At 40.9% G+C, this 21,430-nt stretch overlaps 1 protein-coding gene and 1 non-coding gene across 2 annotated transcripts in view; one reads left to right on the forward strand and one right to left on the reverse strand.

The window, feature by feature from the left end:
* LOC5570598 overlaps positions 1–21,430 on the reverse strand; it is a 434,882-nt gene that overhangs the window by 173,526 nt on the left and 239,926 nt on the right. The window contains exons 3-4 of the mRNA XM_021842919.1: positions 14,420–14,823; positions 1,976–2,753 (exon numbers count right to left, since the gene is read on the reverse strand). Of these exons, the coding sequence (XP_021698611.1) occupies positions 1,976–2,039 (64 nt within the window). The 5' untranslated portion in view covers positions 2,040–2,753; positions 14,420–14,823. The remainder of the gene's footprint in view (positions 1–1,975; positions 2,754–14,419; positions 14,824–21,430) is intronic.
* Trnat-agu lies at positions 16,579–16,650 on the forward strand. Its single transcript has one exon. It is a non-coding gene; the product is annotated as a tRNA-Thr (tRNA).

Consider the following 21,430-nt stretch of genomic DNA (forward strand, 5'->3'; position numbering starts at 1 on the left):
GTGACAATTTCTGGAAAAAAAATCCTAGTAGAATCCACTGTTAACGTTCTGAAGAAAACCGCAGAGAAATTTTTAAAAGATTCATTTTAACAAAAATATTTTGAAAAATTTAAAAGAATTTGGGATATTTGTAGAAATTCTCGCTGAATATATATGAACATTTTATAGAGTAAATCTGCAGGAAATTAAAAAAAGACACGAGTTTATTCAGAATTAATGCAAGAATTTTTAAAGGAAATCCAGGACGTGTTTTTGACACATTTCTCAGAAAAAAAATCAACAGGATGAAGCTCTAGATGAGTGATTTTTAAAGAAACTCTTGCATAAGTTTCCAAAGAACAATCTGGAGAAATCTTTGAATGATTTTCCTCGTGTTTTTGTAAGAATCTCTGCAAGATAGTTGAATCAATCCCTAGGGAAATTTCAGGTATTTCTAGGCTAAAACTGTCAAAAGGGATCAAGTTCACTAGAATTACAGTAATCCTGTATGTAATGCACCGTAAACTACTCTGGAATGCAGTTTTGGCTCTTTTGAGACCCCCTTGTACACTCTTACATTTTACCCGAATCAAATACGCTGGTTAAAATGGGGGAAAATTGATATCTTAGAGCGCATCGTGGATTTTGCTGAAAATGGACGCAATTTTAGGCCCCATATACTCCCATTAGTTGCTGTTAAACTTCTCCAGCACTTAAAAATTTGATGTTTAAGGGGGCATGATGGCTCCAAATTTGCAGAAGGTTTGCATTGTGTATCTTACAATTGGTTTGAGTTATTAAGCTTAGTTTTATACTTCATTAGCAGTGCTGCCAGCTAACAATATATTTTTGCTCTCAACATGAAGCAAATGACACCCATTCAAACTTTTCTCAGTAATCGGGGTTACTATCGTCCTATAGCTTTGAAATATTTAATTATTATTTAAAATGCGAAAATTGTTTGAACGCAAATTTAGCAAACACAAGCGTTATTTTCAAAGTTTTCATGAGTGTATGTAATTTTTGTTTACCGTAGTATATTCTAACATTACTTTGCTGTTGAATTGTTGCCATTTCATTTTCTTTGGCTTGTCCGTTGTCTAGAGTTAAGTTACAGTCTGTGCAGTTTAATGGCTGAAGACGGTGTCCGTGTGTTTTATAATTCTCGCGTTGAGTATCATACAGGCGTATCTGTAGTGATCGATTTCTCTTCGTCGATTTTCTCTTTGCAATAATACGCGAAAATCAAAAGATTTTCGTAACATTTTACGATGTAGCAAGACGAAGGACGATGAGTACTTTCTACTGAACCAAAAATAGCAATCGAAAACAGTCATCCGGCCGAGAAATAAGTCAAAGAGAAAATCGATGAAGAGAAATCGATCATTGCAGTTACGCCCTTATGATACTGAACGCGAGAATATTTTTTTTTTTGAGTAACTTGATGTTTTTATAAGTTATATTGATTTGATTTGAGCAGTGTTGCCAGGTTTCAAATACAGTAAACTCTCCCTTACTCGATATTCCGTATCTCGATATCGAGTTAGAGAACCATAGTAAAAGTTGGTTTTCATGGCTAACTCGATGGTCCCTTGGATCGCAGTTGCATTGGTTTTATGTTCTGTAACTCGATACCTCCCTAAGTCGATGGTCCCTTCAATATCGAGTAAGGGAGAGATGACTGTTATTATATACCGTACATGACAAATTGGATAATACTGGAAATATATTCTTTCCGAGCTGGACATTCCATACATCTGTGTTGCTACCATGCTGGATCAAAATCCGTAACCTAAGAATTGAATCTAAATTCGTTCACTTTATACAAATTTGAATTTTGTCGAATATGTTGGATTTAATTCCTTTGAGATCGTTCACCTTTCCCCTGATGGAAACCCTGACTACGCCCATGGCCATCGGCAAACTTTTCAGCCCCGGCAATCGCCGCCGGTGAAAATTCGATCAAAACTTGAAATTCTACAGAAGCGGAACTTACCAGTTGATTGGGCCCGCCGACCGGTGAGCCCTTTCTCGTGATGCCGCGAAACGTTCGCCCCCATGATTGCTTCCGTTTGCTGCTGCTGACCAAAGAACGACGACGACGAACAGTTCACATTATTATTAGCGTCATGGTGGTGCAGAGCTAGCACTATTCCATCGCCGACGGGACCATGGTTCAGTTCGGCACCGTTCTGCAGCACAAACAGATCACTATCACTGGCCAACTCACTTGCGCCCTTGCTTATGCAATCAATTCTCCCAATGTTAACTAGATTGGCTTCACCGCCGCCACTACTGCAGCCGGCCGCAGCGTTTCCGTAGCCTTCTACGAGGGCGATGGCGGCGTCAAAATCACGGCACACTTCGTCTTCTACGTTGCCACTAAATTTCCGCTGCTCGGAGGCAATTTCAGCATGATAATTGCCACTGTCGGGCACGGTTGCTGCCCCGTTGGACCAACACTGGTCGTCGTTACAACCAAGTTCGGCGGAGCAGCTGTCGTACCAGTTCGGATCGAGAGGACCGTCTTCCGTGGGGCGTGCCTTCTTGTCCACGACCGGTACCTCACTTCCGACGGATGGACGACGTTTCGATTCGCCGGCCAAGTTTTGGCTCTGAATGGCACCAGTTTCGGTGTCGGTGCAATCTTCACCACTACACTTGGATGGGTTCTTCTTTTTCTTCTTCTTGTTGCCTTTGGAGAATATTTTCGGCTTGTTTGAAGTGCTGCCGCTTCGGAGCGATGCTAGCCTTTGGACTAGTTTGAAGAGGACCTGGCGAAAGTGACGGAAACGAGAAAAGGAAACCATTAGAATTGGACTTGTCTATTAGTTTCGAATACGGGTTGGATGACGACGATGTGACCGTCGGAGTAATAATAAGATGTCGTTTGGGGAAGGATGTTGAATCTTCTTGAAATTGAGGGTGGATATTAAGGTTAGGTATGATATGGTTCTAGCATACAGTTTCATTTTTATTTATAGGTGAATATATTCATGATTAATATAGACATTGTTATAGATCAGTAGTTTTCAACCTTTTGTGTTCAATGAACCCCTTTTGAAATTTTTACAATTTTCCTTCGTCCCACCACAAAACAACGAGTTTTTGGATAATTGAGTGTTGTGAAAAGCACTGGTTCTTATTTTGATTCCGTGATTTTATTATTTTTCTGTAAAACTGTTGTTAGGTGACCAGTCAGTAAAATCTTGACAAAAGAAAACTAACGAAAATTGTAATTAATTAAACTCGCTAATTGTTAGATTGGGAACTGAACGGTCGTTGTTGTAATCAGGAAACAGACTGGCACCCATCGCTCGAGGCTATATACTCTATTTAGTTTTAAAAAAATATTTAGGCATGTTTAAAAAAATGTTTTGTGTGATATTTTGATTTAGCTGGTAACATTGGTCACCCAAGTAAACGATGATCGGTATTATTGAAAATGACGTTACTTACTTAAATTCAAATTTTTAAATTCAATAACGGCATTGGCCACACCTTCACGCTTTTTTATTTCACTACTCGACCGACGCGCAACATCTTTGATCACGCCTTCATCACCCGCTCCCGCAGGAGCAAGCGTCAAGGTCGAAGGATCAAACAGAACTCTAAAGTTTTGGCGCCTGAAGGCCAAACTCTTACAAGTCATTTACTTTTTGAGTTATTTCGTACATAAAAACACCTTGAAACGCGGTGTACACCTACAGGTAGGCAACTCCCTATGAAAATTCTGCATTGCATTAGATATTTATATTTATATTTATAGATTATTTATTCAAATTTCTGATATGAAAATATTTATGAAAATTTTAAAGACGGAATCGTTTTTGAAGATGCTATATATAGTAAAAAAACACATTTTACTGGCTTACATCATTTGCAGAATTCACGTGAGACATGAATCATGGGTAGAGTGTCATCCACAATCATGGAAATCATTGAAAAAAAAGTTGAAAAGTTTAGGCATGAACAAAACCAATTTTTTACAAAAAGGTAAATTTTGATTATCTCATAAATATATGAAAAATAAGAACCATCACATGCATTGAAAAATTTCCATTGATATATGATGATTCATACTTGAAGGGACATTCCGATCAATTTTACCCGCTGATCAATTTTACCCCGAATTACGGTGTTGTTCAAAAGCTTACATAAATAAGGACAGTCATTTTTAAGAGCTTTCGAAACCAAAAATAATCAGTGGAAATTATACTTTCATCAAAGAGTTTGTAAGGATTTCACTTTTTTTACTAGTGTGAAATTGAAATTAAAATCCCAGAAATTCATCCGGGTTCTTCCAATTGTTCCCAAGAGCATTTATTTATGGTTAGCTACTGAAGTTTTGCCAGGGATTACTTCGGGAGTTTTTAAGGTTTCCGTTATTTCCAAATCTATACAGGTGTTTGTTTTTAATAACTTTTGATATGAGATCAGTGATTGAGCTAAACCTTATCTTATCAGAATTCTTTCAAAAATTCCTTTGGAAATTATATGAAAATACCTCCAAAGATTCCTCCACAGATTTTATTTTTTTAAAAACACAATTTACACCGTCTTCAGCCAAAGGCTGAACAGAGACTGAACGATCACTAACATCAGGCAACGGACAACACATAACACTGAACGATCACTAACATTAGGCAACGGACAACACATAACACCCAGTAGCCCAGTGATGAATTTTTCGTTTGACGAAAAGTTTCCACCGACCCGGAGTGGGAATCGAACCCACACCCCGTGACACAATACGCCTAAACGACTGACGCCGCTAACCGCACGGCCACGAAGCCCACAATTCATCCAGGACTTCCTTCGGAAATTTCTTCTGAGATGCCTTTGAAAATTCTTCCAGGAGATTTTTAAGTTATTCAGTCAGTGGTTCTTGCAAAAATTCCTATGGATATTGAGACATCACAAAAATCGACTTGAATTTTTTTGACCTTTGTTGATTAAGATGGAAGGCAAGGTAATGGCTGGGCATGGCGTACCATTGGTACCTCGCGTACCTACAGGAATAAAACAGACCCCATTATGTAGTCCTTAGCCTCTTGCCCAGAAACTCCTATCCCTACCTCCTCGTGGTACTGGCCGGGGTACGAGTAACCTTGGGGAAGATCGGGCAACCAACCCCCGGTGGGAACTTTGGTCGTATGCTGACAGGGAAGGGGGGGGGGGGTTCTTTTGCTCATCCTTCTGCAAACCTTGAGCGTCTGTACTCCATGTTAGGAGCGGCTCACAACAGCGTCTGTTCCCCATGTCAGGGTTGGCTGATCATCGTCCGAGTGCCAGAGAAGGACTCTAAGCTAAACTACGCACTATGGCCCTCCGAACATTTAGGGGGAATGACCCTCCGGAAATCTAGGGGGTTGGTGTCAGGCCCTGCAAGCCAGCCGTAAAAATACACCAGCACAGGAACGTCAACGAGAGAATACGGACCAGAACAATCAGCAAAGACCACAGCGACGAAAATGGACTAGCGATTGGAAACTCGGTACGTGGAACTGCAAATCTCTCAACTTCATCGGAAGCACACGCTTACTCTCCGATGTACTGAAGATCCGCGGTTTCGACATCGTAGCGCTGCAGGAGGTGTGCTGGACAGGTTAGATGGTGCGAACGTTTAGAGGTAATCATACCATCTACCGGAGCTGCGGCAACACACGTGCGCTGGGAACAGCTTTCCGGGACAAGAACCCGCCTATTCCGGGACAAAAAGCGCCGCCTGGAAGAAGCGGAATGTGAGGAAATGAAACAGCTGCATCGTTCACAAGAAACGCGAAAGTTCTACGAGAAGCTTAACGCTTCCCGAAAAGGCTTCGTGCTGCGAGCCGAAATGTGTAGGGATAAAGACGGAAGCATCTTGACGGACGGACGTGAGGTGATTGAAAGGTGGAAGCAGCACTACGATGAACACCTGAATGGCACGGAGAACACAGGCGCCGAGGGTCACGACAGCGGAGGAAGTGACTACGTCAGCACGGCGGATGAAGGAAACCAACCTGCCCCCACATTGAGGGAAGTTAAGGATGCCATCAAACAGCTCAAGAATAACAAGGCCGCTGGTAAGGGTGGTATTGGAGCTGAACTCATCAAAATGGGCCCGGAGAGGTTGGCCGCCTGTCTGCACCGGCTGATTGTCATAATCTGGGAAACGGAACAGCTGCCGGAGGAGTGGAAGCAAGGGGTCATATGCGCCATCTACAAGAAGGGCGACAAACTGGACTGTGAAAACTATCGTGCGATCAGCGATCACTATCGTGAATGTCGCATACAAAGTGCTATCCCAGATTATCTTCCGTCGTCTATCACCAATAACAAATGAGTTTGTGGAAAGTTATCAAGCTGGTTTCATCAACGGCCGCTCGACAACGGACCAAATCTTTACAGTACGGCAAATCCTCCAGAAATGCCGTGAATACCAAGTCCCAACGCATCACTTGTTCATCGATTTCAAAGCGGCTTATGATAGCTTTACCGGGAAGCTCACGAGACTGATAAGAGCAACGATGGACGGTGTGCAGAATAGCGTGAAGATTTCGGGCGAACATTCCAGTTTGTTCGACAGGGTGATGGACTTCCGTGCCTGCTGTTCAACATCGCGCTAGAAGGTGTCATGTGGAGAGCCGGGTTTAATAACCGAGGTACGATTTTCACAAGATCCAGCCAATTTGTTTGCTTCGCGGATTATACGGATATTGTCGGCAGAACATTTGGAACGGTAGCAGACCTGTACACCCGCCTGAAACGTGAAGCGACAAAAGTCGGCCTGGTGGTCAATGCGTCAAATACAAAGTACATGCTGATAGGCGGAACCGAACGCGACAGAGCCCGCCTGGGAAGCAGTGTTACGATAGACGGGGATACTTTTGAGGTGGTTGATGATTTCGTCTACCTCGGATCCTTGTTAACGGCTGATAGCAACGTTAGTCGTGAAATACGGAGACGCATCATCAGTGGAAGTCGCGCCTACTATGGGCTCCAGAAGACGCTCCGGTCAAGAAAGATTCACCCCCGCACCAAATGTACCATGTACAAAACGCTTATAAGACCGGTGGTCCTCTATGGACATGAAGCATGGAAGAGGACCTGCAAGCACTTGGAGCGTTCGAACGAAGGGTGCTTAGGAAGATCTTTGGCGGAGTGCAGGAGAACGGTGTGTGGCGGCGGAGAATGAACCACGAGCTCGCTAGGCTCTACGGCGACCCAGTATCCAGAAGGTTGCGAAAGCCGGAAGGGTGCGCTGGGCAGGGCATGTTGCAAGAATGCCGGACAACAATCCTGCAAAGATGGTGTTCGCGTCGAATCCGGTTGACACTAGAAGGCGGGGAGCACAGCGAGCGAGGTGGCTTGATCAGGTGCAACAAGATCTGGTGAACGTGGGCCAAAATCGAAGTTGGAGAGACACAGCCATGGACCGAGTAAATTGACGTAACATCGTTAGCGAGGTTTTATCAAATTAATTGATGTAACACCAACTAAATAAATAAATGATTGAGATGGAAATTCTTTACTTCAGAACTCCGACGGAAATTTTTGAAATAACGGTGAACCATAGCATACACATATATTTCGTACTGACATACAATGTATTTTTGTTATTATTTCGTTTGTGTTACATAATACCAATTTACCCTAACTGCAACGCTGTTCTCAGTGTTGTATGTATTTTTCTGCATTAGCCATTTCAATGAGTAGAACATGATGAGTGACGTTTAATTTCAGACATTGTCAACAAATAGAAGTGTGCATGGTGACGTCACGAAACATTCTCCTTCTCTGTCCCTCTTTCATCACGCTCAATTAACTGTCCTGCTCTTTGACTCTCACTGCTGGAATTGTTGAGATTTTTTTATATGGAGTTGACATTCACTGCTGGAATTGTTGACATTTTTTTAATATGATGTTTCGAGGTTAGGTCAGGCGTGCAACGATCTAAACGAAAAGTTACCAATACATGACCTAGTTTCTGCACAGTTTTGGATTGCCAAAGTGAACGTTTTAGTTGCCGATAATAGTATTTGCATTGCCGATAAAAGAACAAGTGCCTCGTGACTTTGGAGAGGAAAAATAGATGATTTAGAGAACAAAATAGTGTTTTGTGTATAATAATCAATAAATGAAGTGTGCTCAAGTGTAGTTCAGGTGTCTCCTGCTAATTGTTGGGATTTATTGTTGTGTATAGTTGTCTTCTTTGAAGCTCAGCTGCTTAGATTGCCAAGAATACGTCAATGTCCCCCTATGTCAATAATTGAACAAAGGACAGCCCTACCATTCTCTCATCGTGTATATCTAAACCCAAATACAATTATGAACATCCTTTGACAGATTTTTGAGATGATCATGAAAATATGTGTGTTTTGAAGGTAATGCAAAATGGGGTGTTAAGGAATTTGAGTTTCGTAAATAAGACTATATTTTGCCAACAATAAAACATAATCTTTTTGGTCAATAACTTTGATGTTTTCATTGAAATTCATGTCATGTTCAACTTTAATTAGATAATTTATCGATATTGTTGAACTTTGAACTCCTGCAAACGCAAACCGTTTTGTTTTAACTGCTAAATCTTTCATAGTTTTTAATCCTATTTGGAAACTATCAATGCATCGTAAAATTGTTTTGGAATAACACTGTTCGACAAAAAAAGTCGATATGAATGCACAGAGACCGGACACCCCGGGCTTGAAAGTATAAAAATAAACAAAAATAATGGCGTTTTCAGAATGTTCGTGTCTGCCCCAGGTCATTTTTAAAATATACTTGAACTTTTTGCATTTTTTATTTAAAAATCTAATCTAATCAATAAACCGACACAGTGTTTTATATTCAGGACAGGGGAATTCATGTGCCATATAATGTTTTCAACTTTAAATACAATATGAAGAGTTGTAATAAGATTTGCAGGGACCCTCCCCCCTTTTTTGTACCCTCCCCATTTTTAAAGTATCGCAAATGATGGAATATTTGATATACAGGGGGTTGTCAAAATAACTGGGACAGGCAAAAATTGGGCCAACTTTGGAATGCTGTAACTTTGACAAAAATTGACCGATTTCAATTCTTTAAGAAGTAATAGACGGGTCAACTAATCTAGTTTTGAGGTACATCCACGGAGATGAACTATGACCATCGGATACCGGTGATAATTCGGATTTCCGGAAGCATGTCTTATGCAATAACATTATGACGTGTTTTTAGCAAAAGTCTCGGCTAAAAAATCAAAATTTTACTACACATGAAGATAGAAGATCAAATTCTGAAGCGATTGGTGCGCCAAGTATTAATATCGGTCCAGAAACAACCAATATATGGCCATTTCCCCGGAATCGGTGCCGGTAGTGGATCCGAATTGGGATCAAACAATTTATTCACTCAAAATATGTCGCGCAATATTGTTTTCTCCCTAGCTTATCATAAAATACCCTAATATAAATTGAAAATAAGTCTTGTACAGATTTGGCCACTCATGGCGCCGCCAAGTGCCCCGGGGGAACCTTGCATAGGGAACATTTCGATTTTGACACCAAAGCATATCATGCGACGGCTCATTCTTCATGTCTTGTCGTAAATAGGGTAACTGTAGACTCAAAATGGATAGTTGACTATAGTGACTACTTCCGGGACCACCGGATGTTCCAGAGGGAACCTGTAATTAGGGACAATTGAAATTGAACTCCAATACATATCGTGCGACGGTTCATTTTTCATGTCTCGTGCTAAATAGGGCTATTGTAGACCTTAAGTGGATATTTGACGCACAAGCTGCAGCTGAGTGCTCGAAATCATGCATCGAATGCTCGAAAATCATGATTCGTGCATCCATTTCGGATCTATTTATATTTTTGTCAGTCAACCCGATAAAATGAAAACAAAAAAAAAACAAAATTTGGTAGAGCAACATTCGAACCAAGAACCTTCTGATTGAGAGCCACGTACTTTACCACAGTACTAATCTATCGTGATGAATAACGGGTGATCGATGCGAATGACTTGAAGCAAAGTGCACCGCTTTGTGTTGTCGCTATGGATGTAACGTTTATGAAATCATGATTATGACTCTGAGAACCATGATTTGTCATCCTGATATCATGGCCTAACCAATTTATGAATTTCATGACTTGTAAATCATGGTGTGGGAATCAGATTTTTATCCGTGTACAATTCCATCAATGGCGGAATATATAATTGTAACCGTTTTTCTTAAATGTTCAGTCTGATTTTCTCCATACAAACTTCAAGCTCGTTTGGCCCCCTCTAAGATTTGTGAGATTACACCCATATTTTCACAATAGCTTCAGGGAGTCAAATTAAGGAGGTGTAACTTAAGATTTTTATATTTTGGTTTTTATCGTGTAAAAATGGGGCACCTTCATGTAGATGTTATGTTGTGCACTTCTAGGAGTTCTTGGATAAGTTTATGTTAAGACTGTCAACCCGTATATGCATAAGTGAAAGGAAAAAAAAACTAAAGCTCTCACCGCTCAGTGAGTTTTTGACGGATTTCAATAAAGTAGATGAAAAAACCGAATTTAGTACTATACCATTTAATTCCACTAGAGTTTGTATCATTTGACAGATACGCGTATTTCGACCTCAACTGTAAGGCCGTCTTCAGTGTCGTGTACTAGACTCGACTTTATTTTTTGTCAGTATACTCGCACACATATCTAGTTTCTGAAAGTGAAATGTTCCTATGGCCGGAGTTATTCCAGTGGTTGACTGGGTCAGGGCTCTGTGCTCCTGGAGATGGGCAAACGAAAAACGATTGAATTAGATAACCATGTTTCCTGCATTTGATTGGTCCCACAAATGATCATTTTCGGGTACCGGGACGCCTCAAATTTATGATAAATTTATTGATAAATTTGAGAAAACTATTATGTTTGATCTCTGCTTTTAGAGAATCGAAACGGTTTAGTATCCAACAAATCTTTAGCCGGATCTTCAGGGCATTAAGTTCGAGTGGCCATATACGGCACATGTTAAGGTGAAGATGAATCGAAGCCAAACCTCAAATTTTCAAGAGCATAGATCTGGAGAACCGAACACCCGTTTGAGCTGAAAACTTAATCGATTAGCCATCACCAGCTAGTGGGCTGCAAAATGGTGAGTCGACGGAGTCCTCACAAGTTCCTACCTCATGCTTCCACGGGTCGACGGATGACAAATGACCGCCAGCTAAGAGCTGCGTGCTTAGCTGATAGTGCAGCCTGGGTCCTGTAGTCCTTCTGACTTCAGCTAGATTGAGGAGGTACGTCCACCGAGCGTCTGTTCACCAAGGAGGTGCAGCGCAAACAGCGTCTGCCTGGCATCCAGCGGCTGAATAAGAAATGCTCTTCCCCGGAAGCTACACCTAAGATGGCAGAACCATCATGGCGAATAGGGAACCTTAGGCTAACAACCTACTATCCCCGAAACATCAAAAAATGTCCAAGAAACCGATAGAGAAAGATTACGAACTGATTTAACGGCAACGACTTTTATCGCGAAACAACACACGAATTGGAACATGGAACTAAACTGGCACAACTCGCGAATGAGGCGTGTCGCATGAAACTGGAGATCCTAGGACTGAGCGAAGTCCGTTGGCCAAACTTTAGAGAGCACAGAATACCATCGGGACAGATTCTGCTACATTCTGGCCTGCGAGGTGAACACGCTCCTCCCCAGTAAGCACAAACTCGTATACGATAGCGCATAAGAGTACAAATGTGGAGGCGATATACGTACATGCGCCATAAGGCTGCGTGCAAGAAGTACGTATATCGCCTCCACATTTGTACTCTTATATCTCATCATAAACGATGGTGTGTTTACTGGGTCGGCACCGTGGAGTTGGCTTTCTGCTCAGCGCCCAAGCTTACGCCGCGCTTATGAAGTGGGAGCCTATAAATGAGAGAATAATCGTCGCCAGATTTAGAACACGGATCCGAAACCTTACCATAGTCCAATGTTATGCGCCAACCGATGCTGCCGAATTGCAGGACAAAGAGAACTTTTACAGTCAACTCAATGCTGTCGTGGATAAGATTCCGAAGGGTGATATCAAGATCTACATGGGCGACTTCAATGCGACATTCGTCTTCTCTACGATATCTCACGACGTCTTAGCGGGGCAAAGATGAATACGATGATGCCCGTGAAAGACACGACTGGACAACTGTTAACCGACCCCACTGACCAGCTAAAACGCTGGTTTGAGCACTTCGAACAACTTTTCCAAGTGTCAACTCGGCCGCCAACACCTCAGCATGATCCACCTAGGGTTCAGCGTATTAGTCGCGTTAACACCGAAGCTCCATCACTGCATGAGATAGAAACAGCCATCCAAAGTATGAAATCATACAAAGCCCCTGGGATCGATCGCATATCAGCCGAGATGCTCAAAGCAGACCCCGCAATATCCGCTCAACTGTTGCATCAACTATTCCGCCATATCTGGACACCGCGAATTTTCCGGTCGACTGGATGCAAGGCGTGTTGGTGAAGGTACCCAAAAAGAGTGACCTCACTGTATGCGATAATTGGCGGGGCATCATGTTGCTATGTATCGTTCTCAAAGATCTATGCAAAGTGATCCTAAACCGGATCCAGGAGAAGATCGATGCGACTCTCCGTCGGCAGCAAGCGGGATTCCGTGCCGGACGATCCTGTGTGGACCATATTGTCACGCTCCGTATCATCTTGGAGCACGTCAATGAATTCCAAGAGTCCCTATATATGGTTTTCATTGACTACAAAAAAGCTTTCGACCGACTCAATCACGAAAATATGTGGGGTGCCCTGAGACGCAAGGGTGTTCCTGAGAAAATCATCGGCCTCATCGAAGCGCAGTACGAGGCCTTTACGTGCAGAGTATTGCACAACGGGGTCTTGTCTGAACCTATCCGGGTTGTAGCTGGAGTGAGGCAAGAATGTATACTATCACCACTATTGTTCCTTATCGTAATTGACGAGATCCTGATAGGCACCATTGACCGTGAACAAAACCGTGGGCTGCTGTGGCAGCCTATTACTATGGAGCACTTAAATGATCTCGATTTGGCTGATGATATTGCAATACTAGCTCAACGGCTCTCTGATATGCAGAGTAAGCTAGACGATCTTGCCGAACGCACCTCAGCGGCAGGTCTTAACATCAATGTCAACAATACCAAATCGTTGGATGTAAACACGGCCGGCCCTTCCAGCTTTACAGTAGCCGGGCAAACAGTGGAGAACGTCGAAAACTTCCAATATCTTGGTAGCCAACTGGCGTCTGACGGCGGTACCAAGATCGACATAGGTGCACGGATCAAGAAGGCGAGTACTGCTTTTGCGAGCTTAAGAAATATTTGGAAGAACAGTCAGATTAGTCAACGCACCAAAATTCGAATATTCAATTCCAATGTCAAATCTGTGCTGTTATACGCCAGTGAAACGTGGTGTGTATCAGCGGAGAACACTCAACGGCTGCAGGTGTTCATCAACAGATGCCTGCGGTATATAATTCGGGCATGGTGGCCACACAACTGGATTTCTAATGCTGACCTCCATCGTCGGAGCCACCAGCAACCGAAACAAACCGAAATTCGACAACGAAAGTGGGGGTGGGTCGGCCATACTCTACGTCGGGGCGGAAACGAAATCTGCAAACAAGCGCTGGAATGGAATCCAGTAGGACATCGCAGCAGAGGCAGACCCAGAGGATCATGGCGGCGCAGCCTCAACAAAGAAATAAAAAAAGTCGACGGCAATTTGACCTGGCCGCAGGTCAAGGCGATAGCTGGTAATCGCCCAGGATGGAAATCTTTCACGTTGGCCCTATGCACCAGAATGGGTGCCCAGGACCTATAAGTAAGTAAGTAAAAAGCTAGTGATCAATCGATTAAGTTTTCAGCTTAAACAGATGTTTGGCTCTCCAGATTCGTGCTCTTGAAAATTTGAGGTTTGGCTTCGATTTATCTTCACCTTAAACAGTACAAAACTATTCATTGATAATGTTGAATATCAGATCTTGTTGATTTATGCAAATTAAACTAATTGCCATTGGAAATAAAAACAAATCGCACTTTTTAACCCGACTTGACCCAGTGGCTCACCGGAATAACTTCGATTCGAGTCTTCGAATTCGATTTAAGTATTTGATTCAAAATATCTAGACAAGATAGCACACTTATGGAGCTTCATACAAACCATATCTTACAAGTCTTATTGTATGCATAATGAATTGAGCGCAACGAAATTTAAAAAAAGGTTAGAGGTCTGTATTTATGCTTCGTCAAGTTTTCTACATATAGGTAGGCAACGATTTCATTTACGTACTCCAACCAATCACATAAATGGAAATTTAAGTTTGTTAAATTGTTCAATAGTATAGGTTTAACTGTGAATAATTTTGAACGACTGTATTTGATTCTATTGCAAATACCCTCTGACCATAATCCACACTCACCTGATCCGTTGCAGCGACAGTCCCCGCGAAAAACGACGAACTCGATGACCCCGTAGAAGAAGATGATCCTGTCACTGATAATCCTGGCAACGCGACCCCAATCCCCTCTTCCTCATCACTTTTCGTCACTACCTTACTGCCCTTGCAGCTGATTTTATAGCAACTGGTCGCGAATTCTCCCAAAGTGATTCTCTTCGCTCGACTAGAGCCACAACCGTCACTACAATCACTGGCACTTCTACAGGGGGCTGAGTTTTTTCTGTTACCGTTGAAATCGTCACCCTCGCCGACGACGACGGTTTCGTTCTCAGTAACCGCTAACGACTTTTGCTGCTGCTGCTGCTCTCGCCGGTGGCAATTACCAATAATGCTGTGATTGTTGATGCGGGAAATGATTTTAGAATCTGAAATCGAGGAGGAAATTGAAAGAGGAAACATTATCTTTTGTTGTGTCGAATGACAATGTGATCAGTGAGCATACTGTTTGGCAAGCTTCCGTGAAGGTATATATTTTTATTATGAAAACGAAATGAAACATAACGTCCTATAAAAACTGAAACATTAAGGTTGATAACAGAAAAATTGAAAATGGGAGGATGTCAAGAAGAAAGTCGTCAATGATTGAGTTTTGCATCTCTTTTTAAATAATTCGTTTGAATATTTATACAAAGTTTTTGTCCGAAGTAATTTGTGGTTGCGAATACTTTTGAAAATTTTATTATCAATAATTTCGCGGACTGCGCTTTAAATCAAACTCTTTATTTAAGAAAATTAATCGATTCCAAAATTTACTTATATTAGGGTAGTCTGCTATATATATTTTTTAATTTTACTTTTCTGTTTTTAGTTTACATGAATGTGATCTTTGAAAAATTTCATGTGGAAATAATGAAAACCGTAATTGTTCATAATTCATGTTATTTAAAATGAGTATACCCCATTAAGCATAAAGACATTAGGCATAAAGACGTTAGGCATAAGGATGTTGGGCATAATGGACGTTAGGCATAAAGACATTGAGCATAATGGACGTTTGGCATAAAATAACTAGCGTGTGTATAATTTGAAATTCATCTCATATCGAAAATTGTTCGGGTCCATTTACAAAATTCTATTACGCTCATGGGGGTGGGTGGGTGACCTTAAGATGAAACATAAGCATTGAGCATTTTGCACAAATTCGTAGGTGGTACAGTGCTAGACCATTGTATGAGGGTTGCCTCCTTCCCGTCCGTTAACAAAGTCAGAAATTTGGGACTAACCTCTAACTCTTAGACAAGATTGACGCATCTCCAATAGTTGAGAGCTGTCCTAGCCACATCCTTGCGAAAGCTGGGGAATGGAAAAGGATGATTGATTGAACACGTACTTAAGAAAGATGCAGAGAACTCTACGACCTCGCATGGGTGTTACGAGATGTTTTGGAATGTTTATGGAAAGGGTAGTGCCATAGGATACATTTGGTAAACTTTCTGGCCGACAAATGGTTAATACCTGACTAGAGGCTTGTAACAAAAATGTAATAAAAATTTTTCAGAATATGATATGCATATCATATTATGGTATAATTTTGTTAGGCTCCGTTATCCATAGAACACAATAAAACAGTGATATAACATAATGTGTTTTATTTCCCTTTAAGATATTTTTTTGTTCATTTTTAACAACTTTATAACAAAATAAATAGATAGTAATGCATTTCAATAATGTACAGTATTATCGTATATCGAACAGTATAATAATTTTGATACTTTGTATCAAACATTATAACTTGGTTTGATATATTTTTGATAGAATTAAAACACATTTTGTTATGTTTCATACACTTTTTGTTATAATTTCAGTTATTTTAACAACATCCTGCATCAAGTTTGTAACAACCTATGTTCGAAAAAAACTTAAAACACCATAACATATGCTAATATAATTTTGTTATGTACCCTTAGTCGGGTATATACGTATTATGATCATGCAGTTGTTGTGGAAGCGATGTAAGTATGATGGGCAAACAGTTTCAGCACTAAAACAAATCGCACTCGCTCAGCCCGCGTGTGTAGTAACATGAGATGGATGGTTATGGGTTATGAAAAGGGTCTGCGTGGTCTGTGGGGATTTGAATTCTAAAACTTGTAACCAACTCAGTTATTTGGTCACCAAGTGGCTCGGTAGCTCAGTTGGTAAAGCTCTCTTCTAGTAAACAAGAGTCCTGGGTTCAAATCCCAGCCGAGCACGTGGATTTTTTTCATAATTTCACCCATAACACTGCGGAACACGTTTATGTCTCAAGCACCAAAGTACCGCTATTTACTAAAACAAGGGTTGCTGAATCGATTGCCGTTTTCAGAAATATCATAGCACGTCTAGTTTTTGAGATATTGACTGTTGAAAATGCTAAATTTGACTATTTCAGTCAACTTGTATTCAAGTTTGCCAGCTTGTATGGCAATTTATTCGCTCTATTTGCCACAGAATTCAAACTTTATGTGTATAACAATTATTATCAACAAAGTTCATAATATTTTCTATGTTCAAAAGTTATTTTTTGATGATTTCAAAAAGTATTGTATTTTTCCATATAAGTATTTTTCCATGTTCAGCTGTTTCTTCGAATATGACTCCAGCGTTTCCTCTCGAAAGAATTTTAAGTGTTCCAAAAAAAAATGTCCAGGCAGAATTTCAGTACGTCTATTACGAAAACTTCCAGGAATTTCTATAAAATTATCCTAGGATTCCTTCCACGATTTGCCCATAGATATATCTTTTTTATGGAATAATTCGAAAAGAACTTCCTGAAATTTCTTTTAATCTGAAAGTTCACCCGGCAAACTGTGAGTTCTCCGAAAAAAAAAATCTTTGCTAAGCTGTTCAGGAACTGTTTTTCGTTTTCAGAATTTCTGCAGCGATTGATGAAATCAATTCTCACAAAGGAGATATTTCATTAAGAAAACAAAGCGATATAAAATACACTTCTGATACATTCTTATAGATAACAATCCTAGAAGAATCCTTGAAATATTGTATCGTTTTTTTTTGTCCACCCTAATTTAAGCTTCCGGATTTATCTCAAAAGACAAATCAAAAGTTGTTTTAACAAAAAAAAAATCTAAAAGTTCACGAATGAACACCAGCTAAATAGTTGTTACGGCCCAGTGTGCCCTGGCTTAACGATCTCGAATTGCGGTTTTAATCAAACTGAAACATTTTCCTGACCAGAGAAACACTTGTTCAACTTTGGATGATGCCAGCCAAGTCGCTACCAGTCATGTTCGGTAATGGGTGAGTTCCATTTGTCATATCCAAGAAATCAGTTTCAGTGGACCAATGGAACTTAACCCTTAAAAGCATGAGACGAACCTTACTTTGTCAAATAGCCATAATTCGGAGACCAGTAGATCAATAAATTTGAAATAAATCCTGAAGTAAATGCGGTTAGTTGGGCTTACATCCTTTTGGTGAGACATCTCCACTGAACCTTCCCCCTTTACCAGGTAACGGAAAAGCATGGACTCGAGGGGCCCGAAATTGGCTGCAAATGGATATCTAGACATCCTTGTCAGCTAGAAGATTGGTTTCTTGGGCAAAACTCTTCAGCAGACCAAGGGCTATCTGTAGGTGAAGAGTCTGATTGAAAATTTTCCCGCTAGGTGGCGTGAATGGCATTTTTTGTACAATCGTCTGTATCTCAAGATCCTTATCAGCTAGAAGATTGGTGTCTTCGGCAAAGCTGATCAAGGGCTATCTGTCACTAAAGAGTCTGATTGGAAACTCATCCGCTAGGTGGCACTAGCAACTAGAAATCTTCAATCCTCTCTTTTTCAAGATCCTCATCAGCTAAAAGGTTGGTGCCGTCGGTAAAAACATTCAGCATATTGCTATCTGGAGCTTAAAAATCTTATTGAGAAATTATCCGCAAGGTGGCGCTAGTGACATTTTTTTCTGTTATTGTTTTAATTTAATTGTCTATATCTCAAGATCCTTAATATTTAGAAGTTGATGTTTTGGGCAAAGCCATTCAGCAGAATTAGGGCTATCTGGTAGAGAAGAGTCTGAATGAGATTTTATTCGCTAAGTCGGGCTAATAACAAATTTTATTCAATCGTTTGTATCTTATGATCCTTATCAACTAAAAGGTTGTTGTCTTCGGCACAGTTGTTCAGCAGATCAAAGGACTATCTGTCGGTGATGGCCCTTGGTCAGCTGATAAGGATCTTGAAACACAAACTATTGAAGAAAACTTTTAGCTAGCGCCACGCATTGGATGTGTTTCTAATCTGAATGTCCATCACAAGATAGCCCTTATTCTGTTGTTCAATTCAAACAATAAAATGTTCGAATACAAAGTCAATGTTTTAAATTTGCTAGAAGACGGGTGATACAAGAATAACCACACGTTGCAATCACCCATGTCTGTTCACAATGTCGACAATTTTTCTAACATGATTAAACGCTATGATAACACCAAAGCCAGTGATAACGTTCACATCTTCACACTTCAGTCCCCCTAAAGAGAGTGTGGAACTAAACTGCAACTATTACCTCACTAAGCTGTCACCAATTGACAGCCCGACGAGAAAGAGGACGACACATTCCAAAACGGGGTACCGGGCTCCTAATGGCACCATCTTCATCATCCCCCGGGGTCCACCGAGGGAAATGGCAGCGATAAGCAATTTGTGTATGTATGTGAGGAGCATCAGCATCAGCGTTGGAGCTCAACCCACTTTGTAAGCTGTCATGTTCATGTGGCAATTTTGCGAGATGATTTATGAGGTGAGCTGGAAAACGATAAAATATTTGACAGCAACCCACACACCGCACAAGCACGAGCACAAGTAGAGCAACAGAAGAGACCAGCGTACAGCAGTGGACAACGTATTTGCAACTTTTTTGATTTTTCATACAAAATGGATAACTATAGGAGATTACATCTGAGTTATTTGTAGATCGATTTGAATGAAATTCTCAGTTTTTAAACAAAACTTGAATGTTAACAGATATTTTTTTTAATATTTTATGAACTCAGTCAAATCGTTATTATTTTTGAACTTGTTAGAAAATTTATTCAAACATTCACGTTATGTTCCTGGGAAAATTCCATTGAAATCATTATGTCTATTAAAATTGATAAATTTATATGGAAGATCTAAAAAGTAGCAATCATATTGTCCAAAACTGTATATCTATAACTATCATCGGCAGAAGTAGCGGACTCGAAGCTTGACGGTGTGAAAGGATCACCACTTTGCTAGTCCTATCAAGTAGAAGCCGATGCTCTGCCACTAGCTGACTGAACCAGCTCTTCGGTTGGTGGATGTGACATCCCGGAAAAGCGAAGTGCGCTGTGAAGAACAGTCAAACAGCGGGGATGTTACAAGTGTTGTCCGGTTTGCTCCGTGACATTCTCGGAGGACGGACCCGAGAACGTTGTGCTGAATTTCGAGTATATTGAAATAACTTCCAATTAAAATAAAAGAATCGAAGTCGAAATCGAAATCGAATCGAAATCGAATCGAAATCGAGATGAAATAGAATCCAAATTCTGTTCAAGTTGTTCAAAATTCAGAAAATTAAACAAAATTGAAATCAAGAATGTTTTCAAAAACATTCAAACTTATTACACCGTTAGCAAATTGCAATGGATAAACCCAGGACACTGCTTCGGTCCCATCCAACAGTAGTTTTGACAGCGGGAAACAACCGCCACTTGCTGTTCTTCACCACCCCAGCGTGGAAAACTCGCGTTGTTACAAGGAAAACAGTCCTGCCATCAACTGGAAGCAACACTCGTGTAAATGATGGACCTTTCGAAGTTTTTCCATTTAACAAGCGATACGGTAATGGCTACATATAGGCAGCTGGTCGACCAGCTAGAGTTGATATTGTAGCATGCGGTCCTTCGTTGGTGTAACAGTTTGAATGGCAGCCAAAATTTATCGACAGCTTTTCTCTCACACTCTCCAGCTCCATCCACAACGAACGTTTGATTGATGGACAATTCAATAAGTGGATTTTGACGGAGTAGGTAACCGAATCTAGAATCAAGAGGAGCCGGCCTGGTCATCGTTGGCGCTAATTGATGACAGGATTTTGATGGAATTTTTACGGGGCCTTCGATATTTTGATGGTTTTTGACGGCATGGAAGATTTCATGTCGAACTGTATAGAAAGGATTTTGAAGTTTTTTTTTTGTTGTTTATGACAAAGTTGTCATCACAGATCATAATGTTGAAATATGTATAAAGTTAATTGCGTAAGTGATGTCTATAGTTAATAAATTTTAAGTATTCTCCATCGTGTCTGTGTTGAGAAACATTCAAGGAGATTAAGATTGCATAATGCACAAACTGTGCCTTTCCCTTCATAGTTCTGCTTCTTGCATTAGAGCCATTCATAATAATGTTGATTTATTTCCCAACAAACATTTGTCTGCTACGGCTCCGAGAGTCTGAATACGTACCGAAATGAGTCACCTCTTGGGGACCTATTTTAGCCATGCAGCGCGACAAAGCTACTGAACGTAGATTTTGTTATCCTTGCAACCGGCAAACGAATGGAATTCGTACAAAAGCGGCTCCCCGCTGACAAGGACGACGCGAAGGATAATATCGTTCCAAAGCTTTAATCCGTTATTCACCGACCAACCAGTTGACATTGATAGACGACCGATTTTCAGCGAGCAGGCGTTGGTATCATGCCAGCAGTATCGCTTTCCAATTGAACGCCCATTTTTGGACTGTACGATTTTGCTTTAAGGTGACTTAATAGTTCACAGTATAGTAAAACAGGGGCCCAGATAGCCGTAGCGGTAAACGCGCAGCTATTCAGCAAGACCAAGCTGAGGGTCGTGGGTTCGAATCCCACCGGTCGAGGATCTTTTCGGGTTGGAAATTTTCTCGACTTCCCAGGGCATAGAGTATCTTCGTACCTGCCACACGATATACGCATGCAAAAATGGTCATTGGCATAGTAAGCTTTCAGTTAATAACTGTGGAAGTGCTCACAAGAACACTA

Source organism: Aedes aegypti, chromosome 1 (genome assembly GCF_002204515.2).
Source record: "Aedes aegypti strain LVP_AGWG chromosome 1, AaegL5.0 Primary Assembly, whole genome shotgun sequence".
NCBI classification, from domain to species: domain Eukaryota; kingdom Metazoa; phylum Arthropoda; class Insecta; order Diptera; family Culicidae; genus Aedes; species Aedes aegypti.